The 22,162-nt window shown below is 52.2% G+C and overlaps 2 protein-coding genes across 3 annotated transcripts; one reads left to right on the top strand and one right to left on the bottom strand.

Moving 5' to 3' along the window:
- The first annotated feature begins 272 nt into the window (after positions 1-272).
- tnpo3 (transportin 3) lies at positions 273-10,031 on the top strand. Of its 2 annotated transcripts, none has more exons than XM_076169437.1 (23): positions 273-560; positions 2,403-2,603; positions 2,686-2,759; positions 2,889-3,045; positions 3,125-3,268; positions 3,540-3,715; positions 3,822-3,960; positions 4,701-4,847; positions 4,954-5,061; positions 5,152-5,243; positions 5,404-5,543; positions 5,880-6,071; positions 6,244-6,335; positions 6,527-6,603; positions 6,723-6,783; positions 6,892-7,032; positions 7,137-7,253; positions 7,514-7,608; positions 7,704-7,860; positions 7,998-8,165; positions 8,404-8,516; positions 9,089-9,167; positions 9,255-10,031. In XM_076169437.1, exons 1-22 carry the CDS (start codon positions 441-443, stop codon positions 9,147-9,149), a joined length of 2,772 nt encoding a protein of 923 aa, XP_076025552.1. In that variant the 5' UTR covers positions 273-440; the 3' UTR covers positions 9,150-9,167; positions 9,255-10,031. The 2 variants fall into 2 exon arrangements, with proteins under 2 accessions (XP_076025552.1, XP_076025551.1); XM_076169436.1 differs by having other exon boundaries at positions 9,089-9,178.
- A 987-nt stretch (positions 10,032-11,018) lies between these two features.
- Positions 11,019-17,221, bottom strand: irf5 (interferon regulatory factor 5). Its single transcript, XM_076169438.1, has 9 exons — positions 17,037-17,221; positions 16,215-16,446; positions 13,912-14,098; positions 13,799-13,824; positions 13,684-13,711; positions 13,152-13,526; positions 12,201-12,590; positions 11,978-12,096; positions 11,019-11,762 (listed from the first exon to the last, which is right to left on the bottom strand). The coding sequence occupies exons 2-9, from the start codon at positions 16,386-16,388 to the stop codon at positions 11,574-11,576; spliced, it is 1,488 nt and encodes a 495-aa protein (XP_076025553.1). The 5' UTR covers positions 16,389-16,446; positions 17,037-17,221; the 3' UTR covers positions 11,019-11,573.
- Positions 17,222-22,162: the final 4,941 nt, after the last annotated feature.

Raw genomic sequence — 22,162 nt, 5'->3', positions numbered from 1 at the left:
AATTTCTTTAATTATGATGACGTAATCCTAATAATATCTTAATTTATGCTAACTTTACCCTGATAATATCTGTATTTATGTCAACTTTATACTAATAAAATCTTTGTTTCTGGTGACTTTATCCTAATAATATCTTTATTTATGCTTACTTTATGCTAATAAAATCTTTATTTATGCTAACTTTATTTGAATAATCTCTTTATTCCGTCCCCGTGTCTCGCTCTCCGGCAGCGGGCCGCTCGGTAAGAGAGCAGAACGTTCCTCCCCGCTCCGCTGTGTTTCAGACGGACGAGGATCGCAGTTGCACGCGGGAAGCCAGTGCGAGATGGCGGTCGACATAAGGAGCGAATAGAAACCTTTCCGGCCCGAAAGACTCTGAACGCCGCCGTGGAACGCGAAACACCGCCGCATATCTGAGCTCGTCACGTCTCAAGTGTAGCATGGAAGGAGGCAAACCCAGCCTGGCGCTGGTCTACCAGGCCGTCCAGGCGCTGTACCACGACCCGGACCCCGCCGGTAAGGAGCGAGCCTCCGTGTGGCTGGGCGAGCTGCAGAGATCGGTAAGAACACGGGGGAGGTTCGGGGACTGGGGCGGGCCCCGGCGCCGGCCCGGGCCGACACACACACCGGCTGCCTGCGCGGCTTCAGATGGCGGTGTTAGTTAGTTAGTTAGTGTCTGAAACGAGTGAAACAAAGGTAGAAGCGGAGCGCGGTGCTAACGGCCTAGGAGTGAAGTTGGCGTTTGATTCGCCAGTGAGTGTTTATCAGCTGATTCATGGTGACTGAGCCGACACGGAGCTCTCACCCGGGCTCCGGGCTCCCATCGGGCTCCCAGAGGCCACCACAGCCTCATGTTAGGTGTGTACACGCCTTAGTGTGCGTGTGAGCGGACGGGATTTGGACTGTTGCCCTTTTCCTGCACACACACACACACCAAACTCGAGCTCAGTCTGCAGCCGGAACCCGGCCGGGCTGCAGACTGATGTTACTGCGCGGAGGAAACATTTACACGGAGGATTTCTCCATTAAACTCAGTTTTGATTCGGTGAAACTTTTACTTTGACTCGTTCCGACAGTAGGAAAATGGACGCCCGGGCTGTTTGCGTCTATGCAGCCCTTTTGAAGCGAACTAAAGCCCCAATCCGGATCGAACCGCTGTGATCAGATCGCCGAACCCGATCGATGATGCGGTTCGATCAAACGCAGAGGTGATAAATTCTTCCGGGTTTGTGAAACCAGGAAAAATGGGCGAATCGGAAGAAGCGATTGCGAAACGTACTTCATTCTGTGGTGAATGAATGAATGCAAACAGAAGCTAACGGCTAACACACACACACACATAGAGCGAGAGAGCTAACCGCTCCTAGCATCTAACCAATATGAATGATTCATGTTTCACTGTTTTCATTCATGAGCGCTGTGCTCGGGGCTCCGCTCCGGAGCTCCAGTCCGGGTCTTCAGCCCGGGGCCTGGGCCCTAGCTCAGGTAGCCTCGGCTAAATTTAACTGCTAACCAGAGGAAGTGCGAGGCTCCATGTGTGCCCGAGTCTGAGCGCAGTGGGTGTCTGTATCAGTGTGTGCGGGCGTTTTGATGTGTGTGTGTTTCGCTGCTCTTGTTTATTTGATGTCTCACACTCGGAGGCTGACTGGTCGGACCTGTTCTGCTCCCTGGAGTCCAGGGCGGGCAGGGACACAGAGCAACACCGTAACACAGAGCATTTCCTCTTATCCTAGCTTGGTTTTATACCTAATAAAGCTTTAGCATGAACATTCACAATTCCATGATAAAAGCAGGCGCCTGTGTGTTTGCAGCTCCACAGCAGCTGAGACTCTGTGGCTCTGTGACTCTAAGGCTCTGTGACCCTGAGGCTCTGTGACCCTGAGGCTCTGTGACTCTGTGACTCTGACCTGTCAAACCTGCACTGGGACCTGATCTGTAAGTGGAGCCCTCAGATGGTGAACAGGTCCTGGGTCTGGAGACCAGTGTTTATCTTTCCAAACCAATCGGAGGTCTCTATTCATCATACGTGTCTTTACTCCTCATACGTGTCTTTATTCAGTCTTTTAAATCAATCGTTTAAATCAGTCTTTAAACCGAGAGCAGTGATTGAAAAGTGCTGAGCCTCTGTGTTTGCACAGTGACACATGCTGATGAAGAAGAGCTGTGGTTCTTCATCATGTTCACACTGATCTGTATTAGATAAAGGCTTTATTAGTGTATTATTATATAACAAACGTCAATATTGTAACTCCCTAACATGTAAAGCAGCAGCTGATGGCAGTGTTATGTGACATCGTCCCTGTTGGGTTACGAGCTGAGGTATCAGCTGACCTGCACACTGGGGGTGAGGGGTGAGGGGTCGGGAGGTCACGCTGCAGGCTAACCGTGTCTCCTCCCTGCAGATGTACGCCTGGGAGGTGTCAGACCAGCTCCTGCAGCTGAAGCAGGATGTGGAGTCCTGCTACTTTGCCGCTCAGACCATGAAGATGAAGATACAGACGTCATTTTTCGAGCTTCCACCAGAGACCCACAACGCCCTGCGTGACTCCCTCCTCTCCCACATACAGAACCTCAAAGACCTGTCGCCCATCATCGTCACACAGGTAAGGAGGAGACGCTTCACACTGAGCCTCGTGTCTTCATCTCCTCTGGCACCAGCTGACTCTTCTTCCTCTCCCGTCCCAGCTGGCTCTGGCCATCGCAGACCTGGCTCTCCAGATGGCCTCGTGGAAGGGATGTGTCCACACACTCATCGAAAAGTAAGACCCCACCGCTCGTTTTGTTTCTCTGCGACGCAACACACACACACACACACACACACACACACACACACACACACACACACACACACACACGCTGACGCTCCCGTGTGTGTTCCTCACCCTCAGGTACAATAACGACGTGGGCTCCATGACGTTCCTAATTGAGATCCTGACCGTCCTTCCCGAGGAAGTCCACAGTCGCTCGTTACGCATCGGAGCCAACCGCCGGACCGAGATCATCGAGGACCTGGCCTTCTACTCCAGCACGGTGGTCACACTGCTGGTGAGGGAGCCGGCTCTCTGAGGGCGTCGGGGCTGTGGCTCTGTGTGTGTGTGTGTGCTCATCCTCTGTGTCTGTGCAGGCGACGTGCGTGGAGAAGACGGGAAACGACGAGAAGATGCTGATCAAAGTGTTTCGTTGTCTGGGCAGCTGGTTCAACCTGGGCGTGCTGGACAGCAACTTCATGGCCAGCAACCAGCTGCTCGTGGTGCTTTTCCAAGTCCTGGTGAGTGTGTGTGTGTGTGTGTGTGTGTGTGTGTGTGTGTGTGTGTGTGTGTGTGTGTGTGTGTGTGTGTGTGTGTGTGTGTGTGTGTGTGTGTGTGTGTGTGTGTGTGTGTGTGTGTGTGTGTGTGTGTGTGTGTGTGTGTGTGTGTGTGTGTGTGTGTGTCCGTCCGTGTGTGTGTGTGTGTGTGTGTGTGTGTGTCCGTGTGTGTGTGTCCGTGTGTGTGTCCGTGTCCCCATGAGTGAAAGCTGTGATCTTTGTCTCTGTGTTGCAGCAGAGGGACGAGACCTCCACTAACCTGCACGAGGCCGCCTCAGACTGCGTGTGCTCGGCGCTCTACGCCATCGAGAACGTGGACACTAACATGCCGCTGGCCCTGCAGCTCTTCCAGGGCGTCCTCACCCTGGAGACGGCGTATCACATGGCTGTGGCCCGGGAGGACCTGGACAAGTGAGGAGGACACACACACACGCGTGTACTGGATCAGACACACGTCTCTGTCTGTGTGTGTGGAGTTTAGCATCCTGACGTCTCTGTGTCTCTCTTCTGTCCTCAGAGTCCTGAACTACTGCAGGATCTTCACTGAGCTGTGTGAGACGTTTCTAGAAGTGACTGTGAGAAGTCCAGGACAGGGAATGGGCGACCTGAGGACACTAGAGCTGCTGCTGATCTGTGCAGGGCACCCACAGTATGAGGTACACACACACACACACACACACACACACACACACACACACACACACACACACACACACACACACACACACACACACACACACACACACACACACACACACACACACACACACACACACACACACACACACACACACAGACAGACCCGCAGACACGCACAAACACAAACACATACAATACATACATACACGCACACATACACAGACCCGCAGACACGCACAAACACATATACACACACACACACACACACACACACACACACACACACACACACACACACACACATACTTACACACAGACAAGCACACACATATACATGCACACACACATTTACGGACACACATGTACACAGACACACAGACACACACACACAAACGGGCACACACACACACATATACATGCACACACACATTTACCGACACACATATACACAGACACACACACACACACAAACGGACACACACACACACACACACACACACATTTACCGACACACATATACACAGACACACACACACACAGACGGACACACACACACACACACACACGCACACACGCACACACGCCCGCACTAGTATCACCAACTGTGACAGTGTTCATGATGTCATTCCTCCACAGTTGATGATCAAAACATTTACATCTACACAACAACATGAGGGTCAGAGTGTGAAGCTGCACAGTGGCGCCAGAGTGACTGAAGGTGTTTGTTGTTGTTGTGTTGTCTTGGTTTCCTCTCCAGGTGGTAGAGATTTCCTTTAACTTCTGGTATCGTCTGGGAGAACATCTGTACAAGATCAACGACCCGACGCTCCACGTCATCTTCAGACCGTACATCCAGAGACTGCTGCACTGCCTGGCCCGACACTGTCGACTGGACCCTGACCACGTACGGGCCGCACCTCGCCTCTGAGCACCGACACACCTGTGGGTTTGTCTCATGTTGGCTCGTCTGTGTTGTGTTGTAACGCTCCGTCCGTCCGTCCGTCCCGCAGGAGGGGATCCCAGAAGACACGGACGACTTTGGCGAGTTCAGGATCCGCGTGTCCGACCTGGTGAAGGACGTCATCTTCCTGGTGGGCTCCATGGAATGTTTCTCCCAGGTACGGCTCAGCTCCTCCTCCAGGTGTGGCTCCCTCCGCTTCATTCAGAGGTTCTGCATCTAATCTCTACTCTCTGCTCCTCCCTCTCAGCTTTACTCCACTCTGAAGGAAGGAAACCCATCCTGGGACGTGACAGAGGCCGTCCTCTTCATCATGGCCGCCATCGCCAAAAGTGTCGACCCGTGAGTGCCGGGCGTGACGCGTTTAAAGTTCAATCACAGCAATGAGAGTGATGAGGATGTGTCTGGACTCATGTTTGCTTCATGACTTCAGGATCAAACCCTCACTGTTCTTGGTTTAATTTGCTCCTCTTCCTCTCTCCTCTTCCTCCTGGTCCTACAGAGAGAACAACCCCACCCTGACGGAGGTGCTGGAGCAGGTGGTCCTGCTCCCTGAGACGGTCCACATGGCCGTCCGCTACACCAGCATCGAGCTGGTGGGAGAGATGAGCGAGGTCGTGGAGAGGAACCCACGATTCCTCGGTAGGTCCCCTGACTCCTCCCCCTCCTCTTCTTCCTCCTCCTCCACGTGTGCTGCCTGCTTGTGTTCATGTTGGTAGAACCTGTTGGTCACAGAAACAGAAAATGATTCAGTTACAGGGTTGTTATAGCGACGCCATCAGGCCGGCTCCTCCTCCTCCTCCTCCTCCTGCCTGTCAGGTCTCTGAGCTGCAGACTGGAGGAACGCTGAGTCAGACTGCATTTGCATGTCAGACTGACTGACGGCGATGATGATGACGACGTGGTGTTCTCCTGTTCTCCTGCCCTCTGCTCATGTCCGTGTGTGTGTGTGTGTGTGTGTGTGTGTTCTGCCCACAGACCCGGTGCTGAACTACCTGATGAAGGGGCTCAGGGAGAAACCTCTGGCCTCGGCCGCAGCCAAAGCCATCCACAACATCTGCTCCGTGTGCAGGGACCACATGGCTCAGCACTTCCAGGGTCTGCTGGACATCGCACGGGCGCTCGACTCCTTCGCCCTGTCCACCGAAGCAGCTGTGGGCCTGCTTAAAGGTAAACCACACACACACACACACACACACACTGTCCAATAACTATGTCTGGCCTCTGTCACCACCACAATGTTGGCCGTTCAGTTTGAAGCAGTTGACCTTTCGTGACCTTTCGGAGCCCTCAGCAGCATCACTACTCGGCGTGTCCTTAAGCTCCTCCCCCCTCTGTGCAGGCACGGCCCTCGTCCTGGCTCGTCTTCCTCTGGAGAAGATCGCCGAGTGTCTGAGCGACCTGTGTGCCGTGCAGGTGGTGGCCCTCAAAAAGGTCAGTGTGGACCCAGCAGGGACCGCCGGCAGAACCTTAGTTTGAGCAGCAGAAACTCAACTCCTCTCCCTCTCTCTCTCTCTCTCCCTGTCTCTCTCTCTCTCTCTCTCCCTGTCTCTCTCTCTCTCTCTCTCCCTGTCTCTCTCTCTCTCTCTCTCCCTGTCTCTCTCTCTCTCTCTCTCTCCCCTCAGCTTCTCTCTGAGGAGCCGTCTAGCGGGAAAGCGGCCGATCCCACCGTGTGGCTGGACCGACTCGCTGTCATCTTCCGGTGAGACTGAAGACTTAAACAACTCTGACATTCACGGTGATGTCATTCATGTCTGTCTTCTGCTACTCCAACATGAGATGAGACCCGTGTGTGTGTGTGTGTCTCTGTTTCTCCTTCAGCCACACAAACCCAATCGTAGAGAACGGACAGACTCACCCGTGTCAGAAGGTCATCCAGGAGGTAACGCCCCCACGCTCACTTCCTGCAGAGCCACAAGGAGGCAATGTGAAGAAGAAGCACCTTTCTGACGTGTGTGTGTGTGTGTGTCTCTTGTGTGTGTGTGTGCAGATTTGGCCCGTCCTGTCAGAAACACTGAACGCTCACCAGGCTGATAATCGTATCGTGGAGCGCTGCTGCCGCTGCCTGCGCTTTGCGGTGCGATGTGTGGGGAAAGGCTCAGCGTCCCTGCTGCAGCCTCTGGTCACACAGGTCTGACTCGTTCCTGCCTCACACTGGGGCCGGGGGAGGGGGAGTAGGGCGTGTTGCCTTGGAGACTGGTGCTGACGTGTGTGTGTGTTTGTGTTGTGTCTCAGATGGTGAGTGTGTACCAGTTGTATCCACACTCCTGCTTCCTGTACCTGGGGAGCATCCTGGTGGACGAGTACGGCATGGAGGAGGGCTGCAGGCAGGGGCTGCTCGACATGTTACAGGTACGCACACACACTTCCTGTTACTACACCCAGAAGAAACAAAGCATACACAATCACTCAATATAGATTAACTTGTATATTTATGATAGCACCACAGATCAGAGGAGCTACAACGTAAACTTAAGCTACAAACTGGAACGTTCTCTCATGTGAAGCCGTCCTTCCTCACGTGTGTTTGATGAACACAAACATGTTGTTAGCGGTGCGGCGCCGCACTGTGTGTGTCCTGTGTCCCAGCCTGTGTCCTCTCTCTCCTGCAGGCCCTCTGCATGCCCACCTTCCAGCTTCTGGAGCAGCCAAACGGTCTGAGGAACCATCCAGACACGGTGGACGACCTCTTCAGACTGGCCACCAGGTAGCGCTGTTTCTGCTCACGTTCCCCCCCTTTCCCCACACGTGTCTGTTTGTCTGTTAACCTCTCGGCTCCTGTCTCTCTCTCCGTCTGTCCAGGTTTGTGCAGCGCAGTCCCGTCACTCTGCTCAGCAGCAGCATCATCATTCACATCATCCAGTGTGCCATCGCCGCCGCCTCACTGGATCACCGCGACGCCAACTGCAGCGTCATGAAGTTTGTGCGTGACCTCATCCACACGGGCGTCTCCAACGACGTGAGTCCCTGCACCCAGAACACGCCGCCGCTCCTTCCTCCCCCCCCCCCCGACGCCCCAGTTGTGTGCCTGTAGTTCCTCCTCACCTCCAGCAGATTGTTGTGTGACCTGATTGTTTGTGTTTGGCTGGTTTGCAGCACGAGGAAGACTTTGAGGTGCGCAAGCAGCTGATTGGTCAGGCCATGGAGCAGCACGGGCAGCAGCTGGTCACTCAGCTGATGCACTCCTGCTGCTTCTGCCTGCCGCCCTACACGCTGCCCGACGTGGCCGAGGTGCTGTGGGAGATCATGGTGTTCAACAGACCGGTGAGGCCTTTGGGTCCTTTCTTTGTTTTATTTGGGTTTGTTTGTTTGTTGTTTGTTATTTTAAGATGATTTTTGATGACTTGTTTTTATTTTATTTAAGTTTTGACTTTTGTATTGTAAAAAACCGTTAAACTGATTTCCCTCTGAGTGGATGTGAAGTGTGATCTGCTGTCTCACCACCAGATGTCAGTGTTTGCTCTCTGTCTGTGGTTTGTAACCTTCTTCTGTCGTCCCTCAGACGTTCTGCCGCTGGCTGGAAAACGCACTGAAGGGTCTTCCTAAGGAGACGTCGGGCGGCGCGGTGACGGTGACGCACAAACAGCTCACAGATTTCCACAAACAGGTCACCAGGTAGGAAACACGACGTCACCACCAGGGGGCAGAACAGAACCAGGGAGCGAGAGTGTGGGGCTCCTGGTAGTGTGTGTGTGGGGCTCCTGGTAGTATGTGTGTGTGTGTGTGTGTGTGTGTGTGTGTGTGTGTGTGTGGGGCTCCTGGTAGTGTGTGTGTGTGTGTGTGTGTGTGTGGGGCTCCTGGTAGTGTGTGTGTGGGGCTCCTGGTAGTGTGTGTGTGTGTGTGTGTGTGGGGCTCCTGGTAGTGTGTGTGTTTGGTTGTGGACTCCATGCAGGTCTGGGCCTGATCTGTGCCTGGACTCGATCAGTGGAACGCTGACAAACCAGAGTCGCTGTGACTTGTTGAGACTCATACAGGGTTTAAAAGATTTAGAGCTGCTAGGAAAAGCTCCGCCTCCAGAGATGAAGAAGGAGGAGGAGGAAGGAACCCAGAGGAAGATGGGACAAGTGAATTTGTTCAGTTACTTGTTTCTTCCAACCTAAGTCTCTCTATGTCTCTCTCTCTCTCTCTCTCTCTCTCTCTCTCTCTCTCTCTCTCTCTCTCTCTCTCTCTCTCTCTCTCTCTCTCAGTGCTGAGGAGTGTAAGCAGGTGTGTTGGGCGATCCGGGAGTTCACCAGATTGTTCCGGTAGCCACGATGACAACACCAGGTACCAGCCGTGTGAGTGTGCTTCTCTCTGTGTGTGTGTGTGTGTCCTCTCTCCTTCCCCGCTTGACGCCCCCCCGTGTCTCTGCAGGTGACATCTTCTGTTGGTGACGTAACGCTGAGGACTGCAGACGAGGATCCAAAGGGAAACTGTAACGGAAAGACGGTGCGAGTCTGAAATCGGAAGGTGGTGACTGTGAACCCGGAGTGAAGGGGTTAAGGTCCCCCCTGCCCCCCCCCCACCCCCCCCTGCCCCCATCCATCTGCCCCCCCCCCTCCCCCAACCCCCATCCCACCCCTCAGCTTTCCCCTCCCCCCTCCCACCCTGCCTCGCCAGCAGCACTGGAGCGGCAGGGTGGGATGGGGGCGGGGCCAGTGGAGGAAGAGGAGGAGGAGGAGCCACGTTTGCTGGTTTCAGCGAACTGAAACGGATTTTAGTTCTGCGTCAACTGGAGTTCTACGCGATCCATCATGTAAAGACGGAGGAGGTGCCTGATCATAACGCATAAAAAGACGATGAGTTTTTAAGAGAAAAGATTTATTTTCGTGGACCTGTCTGGAGAACTTGATAATCACGCTGTCAGTGCCATACGAGGAGTGAAAAACAATCCCATGATGCTCTTCTCTGATCAGCTGCCTGTGGAGGTGTTTAGATTGTAGAAGCTTACCTAAGCCTGGGAGTTTCAGCGTCACCTTTGACCTTTTTAACGCATTGGTTGGATTTTTAGTTTTTCTTTGCCACAGAGTGAGTGAGAGCTGTAACGATCGCGTGGAAACGTCGTTCTTCCACCCGCAGAGACTCACACCAACAACATCATCCAAGATGTAGCCTTGTTGTAAACAATAAACAACCAACTGAAACCACAAACTCGCACTTTGCTCGTAACATGTTTGTTTTAGCTCTTCAGATGGACCCGGCGTCCTCGTCTGAGGACACTCGTCCTCGTCTGAGGACACTCGTCCTCCCGCAGGACAAGGAGCCCCCCCTCCTGGTGGATGAAGAGCGTAGCAGCACACGTCAGTCACTCAGTATGCAGCAGATGCCAACATGGAGTCAAAGTATAAATGTATCAGATGTTCAATTTACTAAAGTGTTTATTATACATTAAATGTACGTCGGTCACAACACGACTTCACACTTGGATGCCGTCTTCACACCAGTATGGAGAATCAGTCCCACTGTTGATGGGGGGGGGGCGGAGTTCTACATATGAGTATGTAACTAAACTTCTATCCTCATGTAGAGGAGCTTTAACACGCTCATGGGTCCATCAGGGTCCACCAGGGTCCACCAGGGTCCACCAGGGTCCACCAGAGACCTGTGGACCTGAAGAGGAGCACAAACACTCAAATGCCCCAGAAATGATTCAGATTTAGTCGAAACTGTGGTCGGTCACTTCCTCTTCCTCCTCTCATGATGTCACTGTGGCCCTCTGGGATATGTGATGTCATGGTTACAGCTGTGTGTTTACCTTCTGTGCAGCCCCCCCCCCCCCCCCCCACACACACACACACACCTTTACACGTCTGATCTGCAGTCATGAGGGTGAACATCTAAATCCCTCACTTAACTACACACACACACACACACACACACACACACACACACTACTGAGGTCATCCTGCCAGTCATTATCTCAGTTGTGAGTGAGAGAGTGTGTGTGTGTGGTGAGAGTGTGTGGTGAGAGTGAGAGTGTGTGGGGAGAGTGTGTGTGTGTGGGGAGAGTGAGAGTGTGTGTGTGTGTGGGGAGAGTGAGAGTGTGTGGGGAGAGTGAGTGTGTGTGTGGGGAGAGTGAGAGTGTGTGTGTGTGGGGAGAGATGAAGTGTGTGTGGGTCAGAGATGAAGCCGCTCTGGATCAATACTGCTGTGGTATTTATTGAAATCTGAACACATTTGATGAAGATTCTTATCTGCTCAGTCTGAAGATCAACAGCTCAACACAATACTGTCACGACCCCGACCTCTCCGCTCCTTTAGCACACACACACACACACACACACACACACACACACACACACACTCACTTTGTCTTGATTGTAGTTTTTAAAAAAAATATGTTTGTGACTGAATCACAGTCGAATACGCCGGCGGGACAGATCAACACACACACACACACGAGGAGGCTTAACTGCAGAGGAAGTGTGTGTGAGCGGTGGCGTGTTGATTTAGTGTCTTAGTCGTCGGCTCAGCGAATTTTATCTTTACCACAGCTCTGATGGACAAAAATGTAGAAGATGATTCTTGTTTCTAAACGTAGCTGCAGATCAGTGAATGTGAATTTCTTCAACACGCCCAGAACGGCTCACAGTGAACACACACACACACACACACACACACACACACACACACACACACACACACACACACACACACACACACACACACACACACACACTCAGTGTCTGTGGTTCAGGGTCCGCTGGGGGCCCAGGGGCCCTGGATCTGCTGGCTCTGCAGGAGTCTCTGCAGCTCCTTGAACTGCTCCACCGTCTGGTCCTTCACGTCAGGATTGGAGATCTGGAGCCTGATGCTGTCTGTGGACCAGCTCAGCTCTCCAGAGAACATCTCAGTCAGGATCCGAGCCACCACCGGGACCACCTGAGACCAAGGAGAGCCACGTTACTGCTGTGACATTGTGTTGTTTGCTGTGACAGCAGGGGGCGCTGTGTGTGTCTGCTGTCACACTGGTGCACTATTTGGCATGAATGAATCTCTATGAAGGAGCCTATGAAGTGATGGGGCTCATATCTAACACGTGTTGTTGACATGTTGGTGTTCCTGTATCACACAAAGTAATCAAACATCTTCATCACCTGGACGATGATGAGCTTCTTCTCCTTGGGCTTCTTGTCCGGCCAGTCCTCCCCGAAGCAGAAGTAGATCTCGAAAGGGGGCGGGTTCTGAGCTTCACCCCTCTGGAACAAGATGAGACCTGCTCGCCATAGACCAGAACCTTCATGACTCACTGAGCATCTGAGCTTCTAGACCACGACAACACATTCAGAACTTCACTGACTAAAGGTGGTGGAGTCGTACCGTGTAGGAAATCGTTGAGGCTGAACACTTTGATCTTCTTCTCCCTCTCCATGGGGTTGGGCGGTCCCTGCTCGGGCATCCCGGGTCCGGACCAGAACACTTTACACTGGCACAGGCGGATGGCGTAGATGTCCTGCTCCCGGATCTCCAGGATCAGGCCTCGGTCCATCACGTCCAGCAGGGCCTCCGTGTAGAACTTCTGCTTCTGGTTCTGGATGTTGGCGGTTCCCGGAAACAGGACCTGCGGGAGGGTGATGGGTCCGAACAGGTCCACCTGCTCGGGCGTGGGCTCCAGGTGGCCGTAGTACAACCTGCAGCCCTGAGGGTTACTGACGGTCAGGGAGCCCATCATCCGGCCTCGGTACTGGAACTTCAGGTCCAGATCTGTCACTGCAGAACACAGAGGAGGGATCAGAGCGGATCAATGCTCGCTGTCACCTGAACACACATGTCACAGTTTCCTCTTGGTTCTGTATGAATTTGGCCGTGTGGTTCAGACTTCATGACCACAAACACGTGGAGACCTTTGAGGTGGCGTCACTCTCTGTCTGTCTCTCTGTCTGTCTCTCTGTCTGTCTCTCTGTCCGTCTCTCTGTCTGTCTCTCTGTCTGTCTCTCTTGTCTCACTCACAGCTTGTCTGTCTGTGTTTTGATTCTTGAATGAGTTAAGATCAACTTTATTTATCCCCAGGGAAATCACTGCAGTGACTGATTAGGTGCAGCTGTGACCTTTGACCTTCAACCTTCACTGCTTTGACAGATGAATCCCTGCAGACGCTCTGTTGTTAACTATGAACAGTATTGATCATATGTTTATAAACAGACAGATCTAATCTAGTGGACTCACTGCTAACATCAATGACTTCCATGCAGATCGGCTGCAGCTGAAGCTAAACATGAATCCTGTGCGTCTGAAGCACCAGGAGCCCAGAAGCTTGACCTCCTGACTCACGTGGGATGCTGCTCAGCAGGTCGTACTCGCAGGGCGGCCCCTGAGCCTGAGCGGCCCCCTGGGTCTGGACCCCCGGCATGGGGCTGGCCTCCATGGGGGCCGGCTCAGGAGGTGCAGAGGCGGCGGGAGGAGCGGGCATGGATGGGAGCTCAGGCACTCCCAGCCTGTTTGGGTTCATGAAGCCGCCCTGCATCTGAAGATGGTCGCCGGTCACGGGATGGCCTCTGCCGCCGTCGCCGTGCATGCCGTCGGGAAGAAGAGGCATCGGGATGATGCGGGCGGGGCCAAACGTGCCGTTCACCGACGAGCCGAAGTGATTGACATCAGAATGAGCTTGGAAGGAGGAGAAGGGCGGAGGCTCACCGATCCTCGAGTCTGACCAACCAGAAGAGAGTGTAAACAAAACCCCATCCACCAATCAGAGCATCGCACAGAAACGCACAAGGAATGAGCTCAAGTTAGTGAGGAAGAGCAGACGGGACGGCGTTCCCACAAACTTCCCAGCCTCAGTCCGTCTCCTTCATGTACTCACTGATTGACAGGCCCATGAGGTTCGGCATCTAAGAACACGGAGACAGGAAGGAAGTGAACACGTGAACATGCGACAAACAGACGCTTCCTTCTTTCTAGATCATTTCCCTCCTCACCTCCTCCTCTTCATCATCGACAGCATCTGAAAGAAAAGGCAGCCGAGTCAGACAGCAGTGAAGAAGAGCAGAGAGTCAGTGGAGTCAGAGCGAGTCCAGGGGTCGAGTCTCACCTCCGCTCCCCGCCTGCTCACACACCTCGTAGATCTTGTACGGCTGCACCGGCGTCTCCTTGGTGCCGTCGTACTTCAGCTGGAACTCTCTGCTCTTGTTCAGAGCACAGCGCAGGTTGGCCTTCCACTTGGCCGGGTCGGGCTCGTCCACGCGCTCCTGGTACTTCCCTGTCTCCAGAGCCCAGGCCTGCAGGGAGAGCAGGCGTCACACACACACACTCTGAGCCTCACACACACACACACTCTGAGCCTCACACACACACACACTCTGAGCCTCACACACACACACTCTGAGCCTCACACACACTCGGAGCCTCACACACACACTCTGAGCCTCACACACACACTCTGAACCTCACACACACACACTCTAAGCTACACATACACTCGGAGCCTCACACACACACACACTCTAAGCCTCACACACACACACACTCTGAGCCTCACACACACACTCTGAGCCTCACACACACTCTGAGCCTCACACACACACACTCTGAGCCTCACACACACACACTCTGAGCCTCAGACACACACACTCTGAGCCTCACACACACTCTGAGCCTCACACACACACACTCTGAGCCTCACACACACACACTCTGAGCCTCACACACACACACTCTGAGCCTCACACACACTCTGAGCCTCACACACACACACTCTGAGCCTCACACACACACACTCTGAGCCTCACACACACACACTCTGAGCCTCACACACACACTCTGAGCCTCACACACACACACACACACACACTCTGAGCCTCACACACACACACACACACACTCTGAGCCTCACACACACACACACACACACTCTGAGCCTCACACACACACTTGAGTCGCACACACACACACACACAATCTGAGCCACACACACACTCTGAGCCTCACACACACACTCTGAGCCTTACACACACACACACACACACACACACACACACTCTGAGCCTCACACACACACACACACACACACACACTCTGAGTCACACACACACTTGAGTCTCACACACACACACACACACACACACAATCTGAGCCACACACACACTCTGAGCCTCTCACACACACTTGAGTCTCACACACACACACACACAATCTGAGCCACACACACACTCTGAACCTCACACATACACTTGAGTCACACACACACACACTCTGAGCCTCGGACATACACTTGAGTCACACACACACACACACACACACTCTGAGCCACACACACTCTGAGCCCACACACACACACACACTCTGAGCCTCACACATACTCTGGGCCTCACACACACACACTCTGAGCCTCACACACTCTGAGCCCACACACACTCTGAGTCACACGTCAGTCTGATGTGTGACTGTGACCGTTTACATTAAATGTGGATAATTGGGATGTTTACTGTCATGTGGTTACCATGGTGACAGCATTCCCAGACCCCTATGTGGATTCTCATCTGATAATAAGTCAATCAGATCAGATCAATACTTAAAATGACGTCTGTGTGTCTCCTGGACCAGAGGTTCAGTTTGATTTGGTCGATGTTTGTTTATGATCAACCTAAAGGTTTAACTCTTTCCTCTCTGGGTCGTTCTGCTCTGGTGTCAGAGAGGAAGACGACGAGTCCAGAGGAAGAAACACAACAAACACTGTGTCACAGGAAGACCAGCTGGAGTCAAAGCTCTCTCTCACACACACACACACACACACACACACACTGTGTGTGTATGAGGCCTCTATGCCCACACCAGTGCAGACGCAGGAAGAACAGGCGGGCCAAATGGAGAAGCAGAAGTTTGGCTGAGCGACATCATGCGGTCTGACTCCAGCAGGTCTGCTTCCTGCTGCTTCCTGCTGCTTCCTGCTGCTTCCTCTTAAATTCTATGACACATCTGTCAGGTCACTGGGAGGCAGTGGCTCAGTGGGTAGTGCTTCCGCTTGGGAACCAGAGGGTTGCCGGTTCGAGTCCCTGCCGAGGTGCCCCTGAGCAAGGCACCGAACCCTCAATTGCTCCCCCCTCTGCGAAGGGTGGTAATGTAATGTCACTGGTATTATTATGATTTATCTTAGAAAATATTAGGGTTATGATTTAACTTTGGTCTCAGCACGCAGAGTTTGTTTACTCTGGCTCTTTATGTTACACACACACACACACACATAGACGTGTTGTAGCCGTGTTGTATACACAGACGCACACACACGTGTTATATTTGTGAATGTGATCCTGATAAGAAGCGTTTCCTCTCCCTGACTCAGAGCTCATAAAGCTTCTCCTGATGTTCTAACTCTAAACTCTCAGTCAGCCTCGGCACCTTGAAGATGGTGTTCTCCTCCTCTGACATGGGCATGTGGCGTGTGGCGTGTCTCCAGGGGATCTGGAAGAGCCGGTGGTCCGTGCTGAGCCACTGCAGGCCCGGGTAGCGCCCGCTGTTCACCTGGGCCAGCAGCCAGGGCTTCAGGCGGATCCTCCTGGGCTGAGCGCTCATACTGGAGTCAGGACACTGGGAACGCTGGGAACGCTGGGAACGCTGGGAACGCTGGGACCTGTGGGCCAGAGACACTGTGAGCTGCTCTGCGTGCAACATGAGTTAAACACCTTCACCTGCATCTTATGGAGCTTTCAGGTAAACATGTCTGAGCACACAGAGTCACCAGCTGATCCGTGTTTACATTAAGACTCTTTAACAGAGGATTTGATGGACAGATCAATAATCAGTCTGTGTCAGGATCTGTGTACGTGTGAGTCTGTTTAGAATGCTTGAATATGCAATAACGCCTCTCTTCACTTCTGTGTGCTCTTGACGCAGCACCGCTTTGCACACTGAGTGAAGATGATTTATGTTCTAACCCAAATTGCTGTAATCCTCCTCTGTAGTTCTGACATCACGGAATCGACAGAATACTGAATTTGATTTTGGCTTTACAGCGAAGTTAAAGTGATTTGTGTAGTATTCACTGTGTTCCTCTAGTCTACACCTCTGGCAGCTCTGGCAGAGTGCTCTGAGACAGAGTTACACTCTCTACACTCTCCTAGAGGGGATCTGTCTCCTAACCTGTATTGTAACTCTGTGTCCGCAGAGCAGCGGAGACTCCGCGTTCCTCTGCGCAGTGATTTGCGGACGTGATGGACGTACCTGAGCCGCGCCGCGCCGCGTGTGAGGCGGCCTGAGCCGAGCCGGAGAGCCGCTGAGCTTCTGGTTCCTTCGCTCCTCTTCACTCACACACAACATGGAACACAAACTCTGTAAGTGTTCCTGCTTCTTCACACTAAACTTCACTAATCTTCGTCACCAAGACGCAAAGACAGAGAGAAGATCAAGCACCGCGTCCGGTCTGCGCTTTCAAAATAAAGCACCTGTCGTCACTCCGCTGTAACGACACAATAACTAACAACAAAACAGCAGAATTTACAGACAGTCAAGGCATTTACACACATGTATGTACTTCTATCATGGATATATGTTGAATTATGCAGCAGTCACATTGTTTTCATGACGATCACAGATCTGAATGTTTGTTTTGATCAAGACTGAATTAAAGAACAGTCAGACAGAATGAAGGAGCCATTTATGGAGTTTGGCACATTATGATCATGATTCATGTATTCTCTTATCATTGCAGTCAATCAGGAGCCAGTTCAAACTGCGAAGGGTTAAAATTTGAACAGTAGCTAAACTAACCCTGAAACAGACATTTTTTACAGCAACTTCTTTTTAATCATTGCATTTATGATGAGCAAACACCGGGATGATAACAGTGAATTATTGTTCACACTCGACCAACTGAGAATACGCAACGATTTATTTGATTATTCTTGGATTGGTAAAAACAAACAAACCGTTAATGGATCACTTGCATCCTAACATGTCAAATAGTTGTTTTCATTGGTATTTGAAAATAAAAACTGTTGTGTTAAGTTTGTGAGGTAAAAAATAACTTCAGGTTTGAGCGGTGCCGTCTTATTGTGAAGGTCACCGACAGCGTTTCCTGTCCGTCCCGTCGTCGCTCCGGGGGCTTGACGGTGCGGCTGTTTGCAGAAGTTGCGCAGGTAAACACCCTTCCGGGTTTCGGCAGAGTGGCGGAAACAAATCTGCGCCTCATTCGCTGCTGAAGCTCAACAGGCAGCTTCAGTTTGCTGCTCACACGTGGAGCAGAAACAACTTTGAGTTTAGACACAGCGGCCATTACGGCACTGCCACCACCTGACGCAAACAAACAGACAGAAACACCAACTCCAGTCTGGAGCTTCTAACTCTACACAAGAGAAACCTGAAGCAAAACCCGAACATGTGACGTAATGTAGCGCAGACGATCCAACAGCAGAAGATCCGCAGGAGAGAAGAAGAAGAGACCGGCAGAGCTTATGTGCGCCACCTCAGCAGGAAGGAGCCAATCACAGGGCGCACAATCAGGACAACGGCAGCTGCAGCTCATCACCAATCAAGCTGGGACGATGGACTGGGATCTGCAGGGCCTCACCTTCGGTCTGGGGGTGAGAGGAGCAGGACCAGGATCATCTCTGAGCAGGACCAGAGGAGGCTGGGGTGGGTTCAGGTCTGAAGCTGGTCGTGTTTATATTGTTCTTTAATCATGATTCTGTTATTGTTACAGCTCAGTGTTTCTTTTACTTGTGGCCTGAAATGGTTTAAAGTTCCAGTGATGAACTACTTGAATTTGACTCTTTGAACATGAATGATGTTGATGACTGTAAGCTTCTGAAATCTGTATTAAATACAAGTTTAATGAAATCCAATTCACTTCTCCTCCTCACTGCTGCTAAATATCTGAACCTACATTTAAACTTTCACCAGAGTGTGATTCACTTTGTTGGTATTATAATAATATAAGTAATAAGTGAATGAAGTGATTTACAATTATAGAAACATAAACCTTTCAGTGTAGAATAAACGCCTCAAATTATACCAAAGCTGGGAATCGAACCGGGAACCTGATTTATGTGAAGCCGGTGATGGAGGGTTAGAAAGATCCCTCGCTCCTCCCCCCCCTCTTCTCTCTTGTTCTTCTCTTTTCTTCCTCCCCCTTCTTCCTCTTTCTCCCCCCACACATCAAGTAAAGATCAGCTGACTTCACCCAGCTGCTCCTGGTGTTCTCTCCTTTACTCTGCAGTCAAACAAGCACACAACACTAAAACCTAACAAGCTGACAAACATGGGAGATGTTGCTCTGGAAGGTAGAGCGGCGCAGAGGAGACCGACCTCACTGATCTGCTGTAGAACCAGAACCAGAACCAGAACCTGCATAAACAGTCAAGGTACAAAAGATCTTCTCTGCTAACAAACAAGCTTGTGTTCATGTGAAAGGTTTCCTCCTACTTTACAAAACTCACACTCAGTTTGCACAGAAATGCTGAGGGAGGAGCAGAATCAGACTCAGCCTACAGCTCGTCCTCTGTGCTGCTCTCTCTCTCAGAGACGCAGATCACAGCGTGCATGCTCCTGTACGGGTTTGCTCTGTCCTGTGTCCCTCTGTCCCGTGTCTCCGGGCTCTCCTGCTCTCTCTCCGTGTGGTCGCTCTGGAGCATCACTATATTCACTCTCCAGGCGGCGTCGCCCTGCAGCTCTGTGGATGTCTGTCCTCTCTGTCCTGTCTGTCCTCTCCGTCCCATCACTGGATAGAGTTTCTCCTGGACAGACTCTCTCTCCTCCCTCACACTCTGCAGCACTTTGTCCATCACTGCCGTCTCGGTGTGCAGCGACCTGAAGGATCCCGACTGGAGATCAGGCACAGACTCACAGGCTGCAGGAGAAGGAAGTGTCCATGAGTGTTTCTTGGTGTAGACCCCCTGGGGGCCGTGGAGACTCCCTGAAGGTGACGACCTGTAGCTGTGGCTGAAGGCCTTGTTGTCGTAGGACGTCTCCTCCATCTGGAGCGAAGATCGATTTGAAGCCATCTGTCCATGAACAGAAAAGGAATTCAAATTACGACCGAATCGCCATTTCAGTAGTTTCTTCCATAGAGTTTACCCGATACACACACACACACACACACACACACACACACACACCACGCACGCACGCACGCACACACCACACGCACACGCACACGCACGCACACACACACACACACACACTGAGGTCACCACAGAGGAGCTGAGTGTGATGTACACACCACTTTATCTCACACAACACACACAGGCACTAATGTCATGAAAGTGCACAGGAAGTACACACGGCCAGAGCATCGGCACACGTGTGGAAGCACTTTAAAGTGAGGACAGAGGACAGGGGACGGGGGACAGGGGACAGCGGACAGGGGACAGGGGACAGGGAACAGGGGACGGGACAGCAGACAGGGGACAGCGGACGGGACAGGGGACAGCGGACAGGGGACGGGACAGAGAACAGCTGATTCTATGTAACACAGTGAAAATACCTGTAAACTCATTAATGAGTCAGAGGAAGAACAACAAAATCTATGAATTCATTTGATGCTGCTGGTGTGTGTGTGTGTGTATGTGTGTGTGTGTGTGTGTGTGTGTGTGAACTAGTTCAGACTTCAGCAGCTCTCACCACACTTGGATGCGTTCCCAGGGAAACAGCATCTTGAGCGCCGGCGTCTTCACTTCTTCTTCTTCTTCTTCTTCTCCTGGCGACTACACTCAGCAGAATCAAAGCCGCCAAGAGCAGCAGCAGGATCATGGCGCCGATTCCTCCGGCCACCCTGCGGTCCATGTCCCTGAGCAGCTGCTCCTCTGCCAGCGGACCTGCAGGAACTGATGGAGGAGAAGGTTTGGATCAATCTGAACCATCAGGAGAAGAAGCAGGCAGAACCAAGGACCATCAGGAGAGAACTGAGGCTGCATCTGCTCAGTTCCAGCCTCCCCCTGTGTGTGTGTGTGTGTGTGTGTGTGTGTGTGCGCTCACCTGCTTGGCCTCTCTGTAGCACTTGGACATCCACCAAAGCCACTGCCACCTCTCCTGACTGCTCGTCCCTGGCGACCACCTGCATGGTCACCAAACATCACAAGCAGCTCGGTCAAGCTTCCATCTGACCTTTAACCTCTGGCTGATCAGGACCTTCCTAACGGACACACTCGGCTTTAGAGATTTGTCAGCTGATCTAGAGTCACACTGTGATGCTGCACTGAGCAGCAGACCCTCTTCTTCTCTTCTTCTCTTCTTCTCTGGTGTAACATCTGCTCGCTCTTCATTCTGGTTCAGATCTGCCTCAGTCTCATTTCCTGGTTGCTTCCTGATCAAACTGACTTCTATTGACCTCCTCGTCCTGCATTGAGAGATTTTGTCCCACTTGTTTCTTAACTACGCCGGTGATGTTCAGGAACATCATCGTGCTCCTCAGTGTAGATGTTCCAGGTCACAGGTCTGTAGGTCTCTGAATGGACCCTAACACCTTCTCACATCTATGTTCTGCTTCTATCTGCACCCGTCTCACCTTACGGGGCCTGATTATTGATCTGCAGGTGAGTTCTGTAGCAGTGTGTGTAGCAGCAGTACTGATACCTCCAGGATGTGCCGGTCGAAGGCGTGGAGGCGGTCAGTGCGGGCGATCAGGACGCCCTCCTGGGTGATGTCAAACCTGTCCCTGTCAGATGATGGATGGAGCGAATATTGGATGTTGGGATTGACCCCCTGAAAAGGATGAGGTGGCGTAATGAGACAGCAGCTGTCGTGTTTGGACAGACGCTCATCAGGGAGCCACAGCTTGGACAACATACGCAACCAAAGCTGCAGGTTTGGACGTGTGATTATTTTCTTTGAAACTAATCACAGCTTGTTAGGATTTGTGTTGTCTCACCTGTGTGAAGTCGGCGTCTGTGGCCTGGAGGAGCAGCACGCCGCCCCCGTAGGTGCTGATGATGGCGGCGGGTCTGGAGCTCTGCTCCACGAAGCCCTTATAAGTGCTGGTGTTGAAGAGCGGAGGGACGAGGTTGAGGGCGAGCACGGTGACCAGCGCCGTGGCCACTCTGTACTTCAGGGGGTCGTCCAGCTGAGAGGCCTGCAGGGGGACCACACACACGATGAAGACTGATGAAGACGAGTGTGAGTGACAGGTGTGAGTGAAGCTCACCATGAGCTTCAGGGTGAACGTGCTGCTCTGTCCTCTGCTCTGCACCGGCCTCATTAACCTCACATCTCCTGTCTGATTGTCCATCAGGAACCGGCCGTGATCGCCACCTGCTGGTCAAACATGGAGACACAAATGCTGTTCACATGGATCTGTGATGATTGATGACTTTACCTCACCAACATTCCCCTGAAACTCATTCGGTGTCCTGGCA

The sequence above is a fragment of the Genypterus blacodes genome, unplaced genomic scaffold (assembly GCF_046128005.1).
Source record: "Genypterus blacodes isolate CSIRO-AG114 ecotype Tasmania unplaced genomic scaffold, CSIRO-AGI_Gbla_v1 ptg000202l_1, whole genome shotgun sequence".
Lineage (NCBI taxonomy): Eukaryota > Metazoa > Chordata > Actinopteri > Ophidiiformes > Ophidiidae > Genypterus > Genypterus blacodes.
This window is presented reverse-complemented; position numbering and strand designations above follow the sequence as displayed.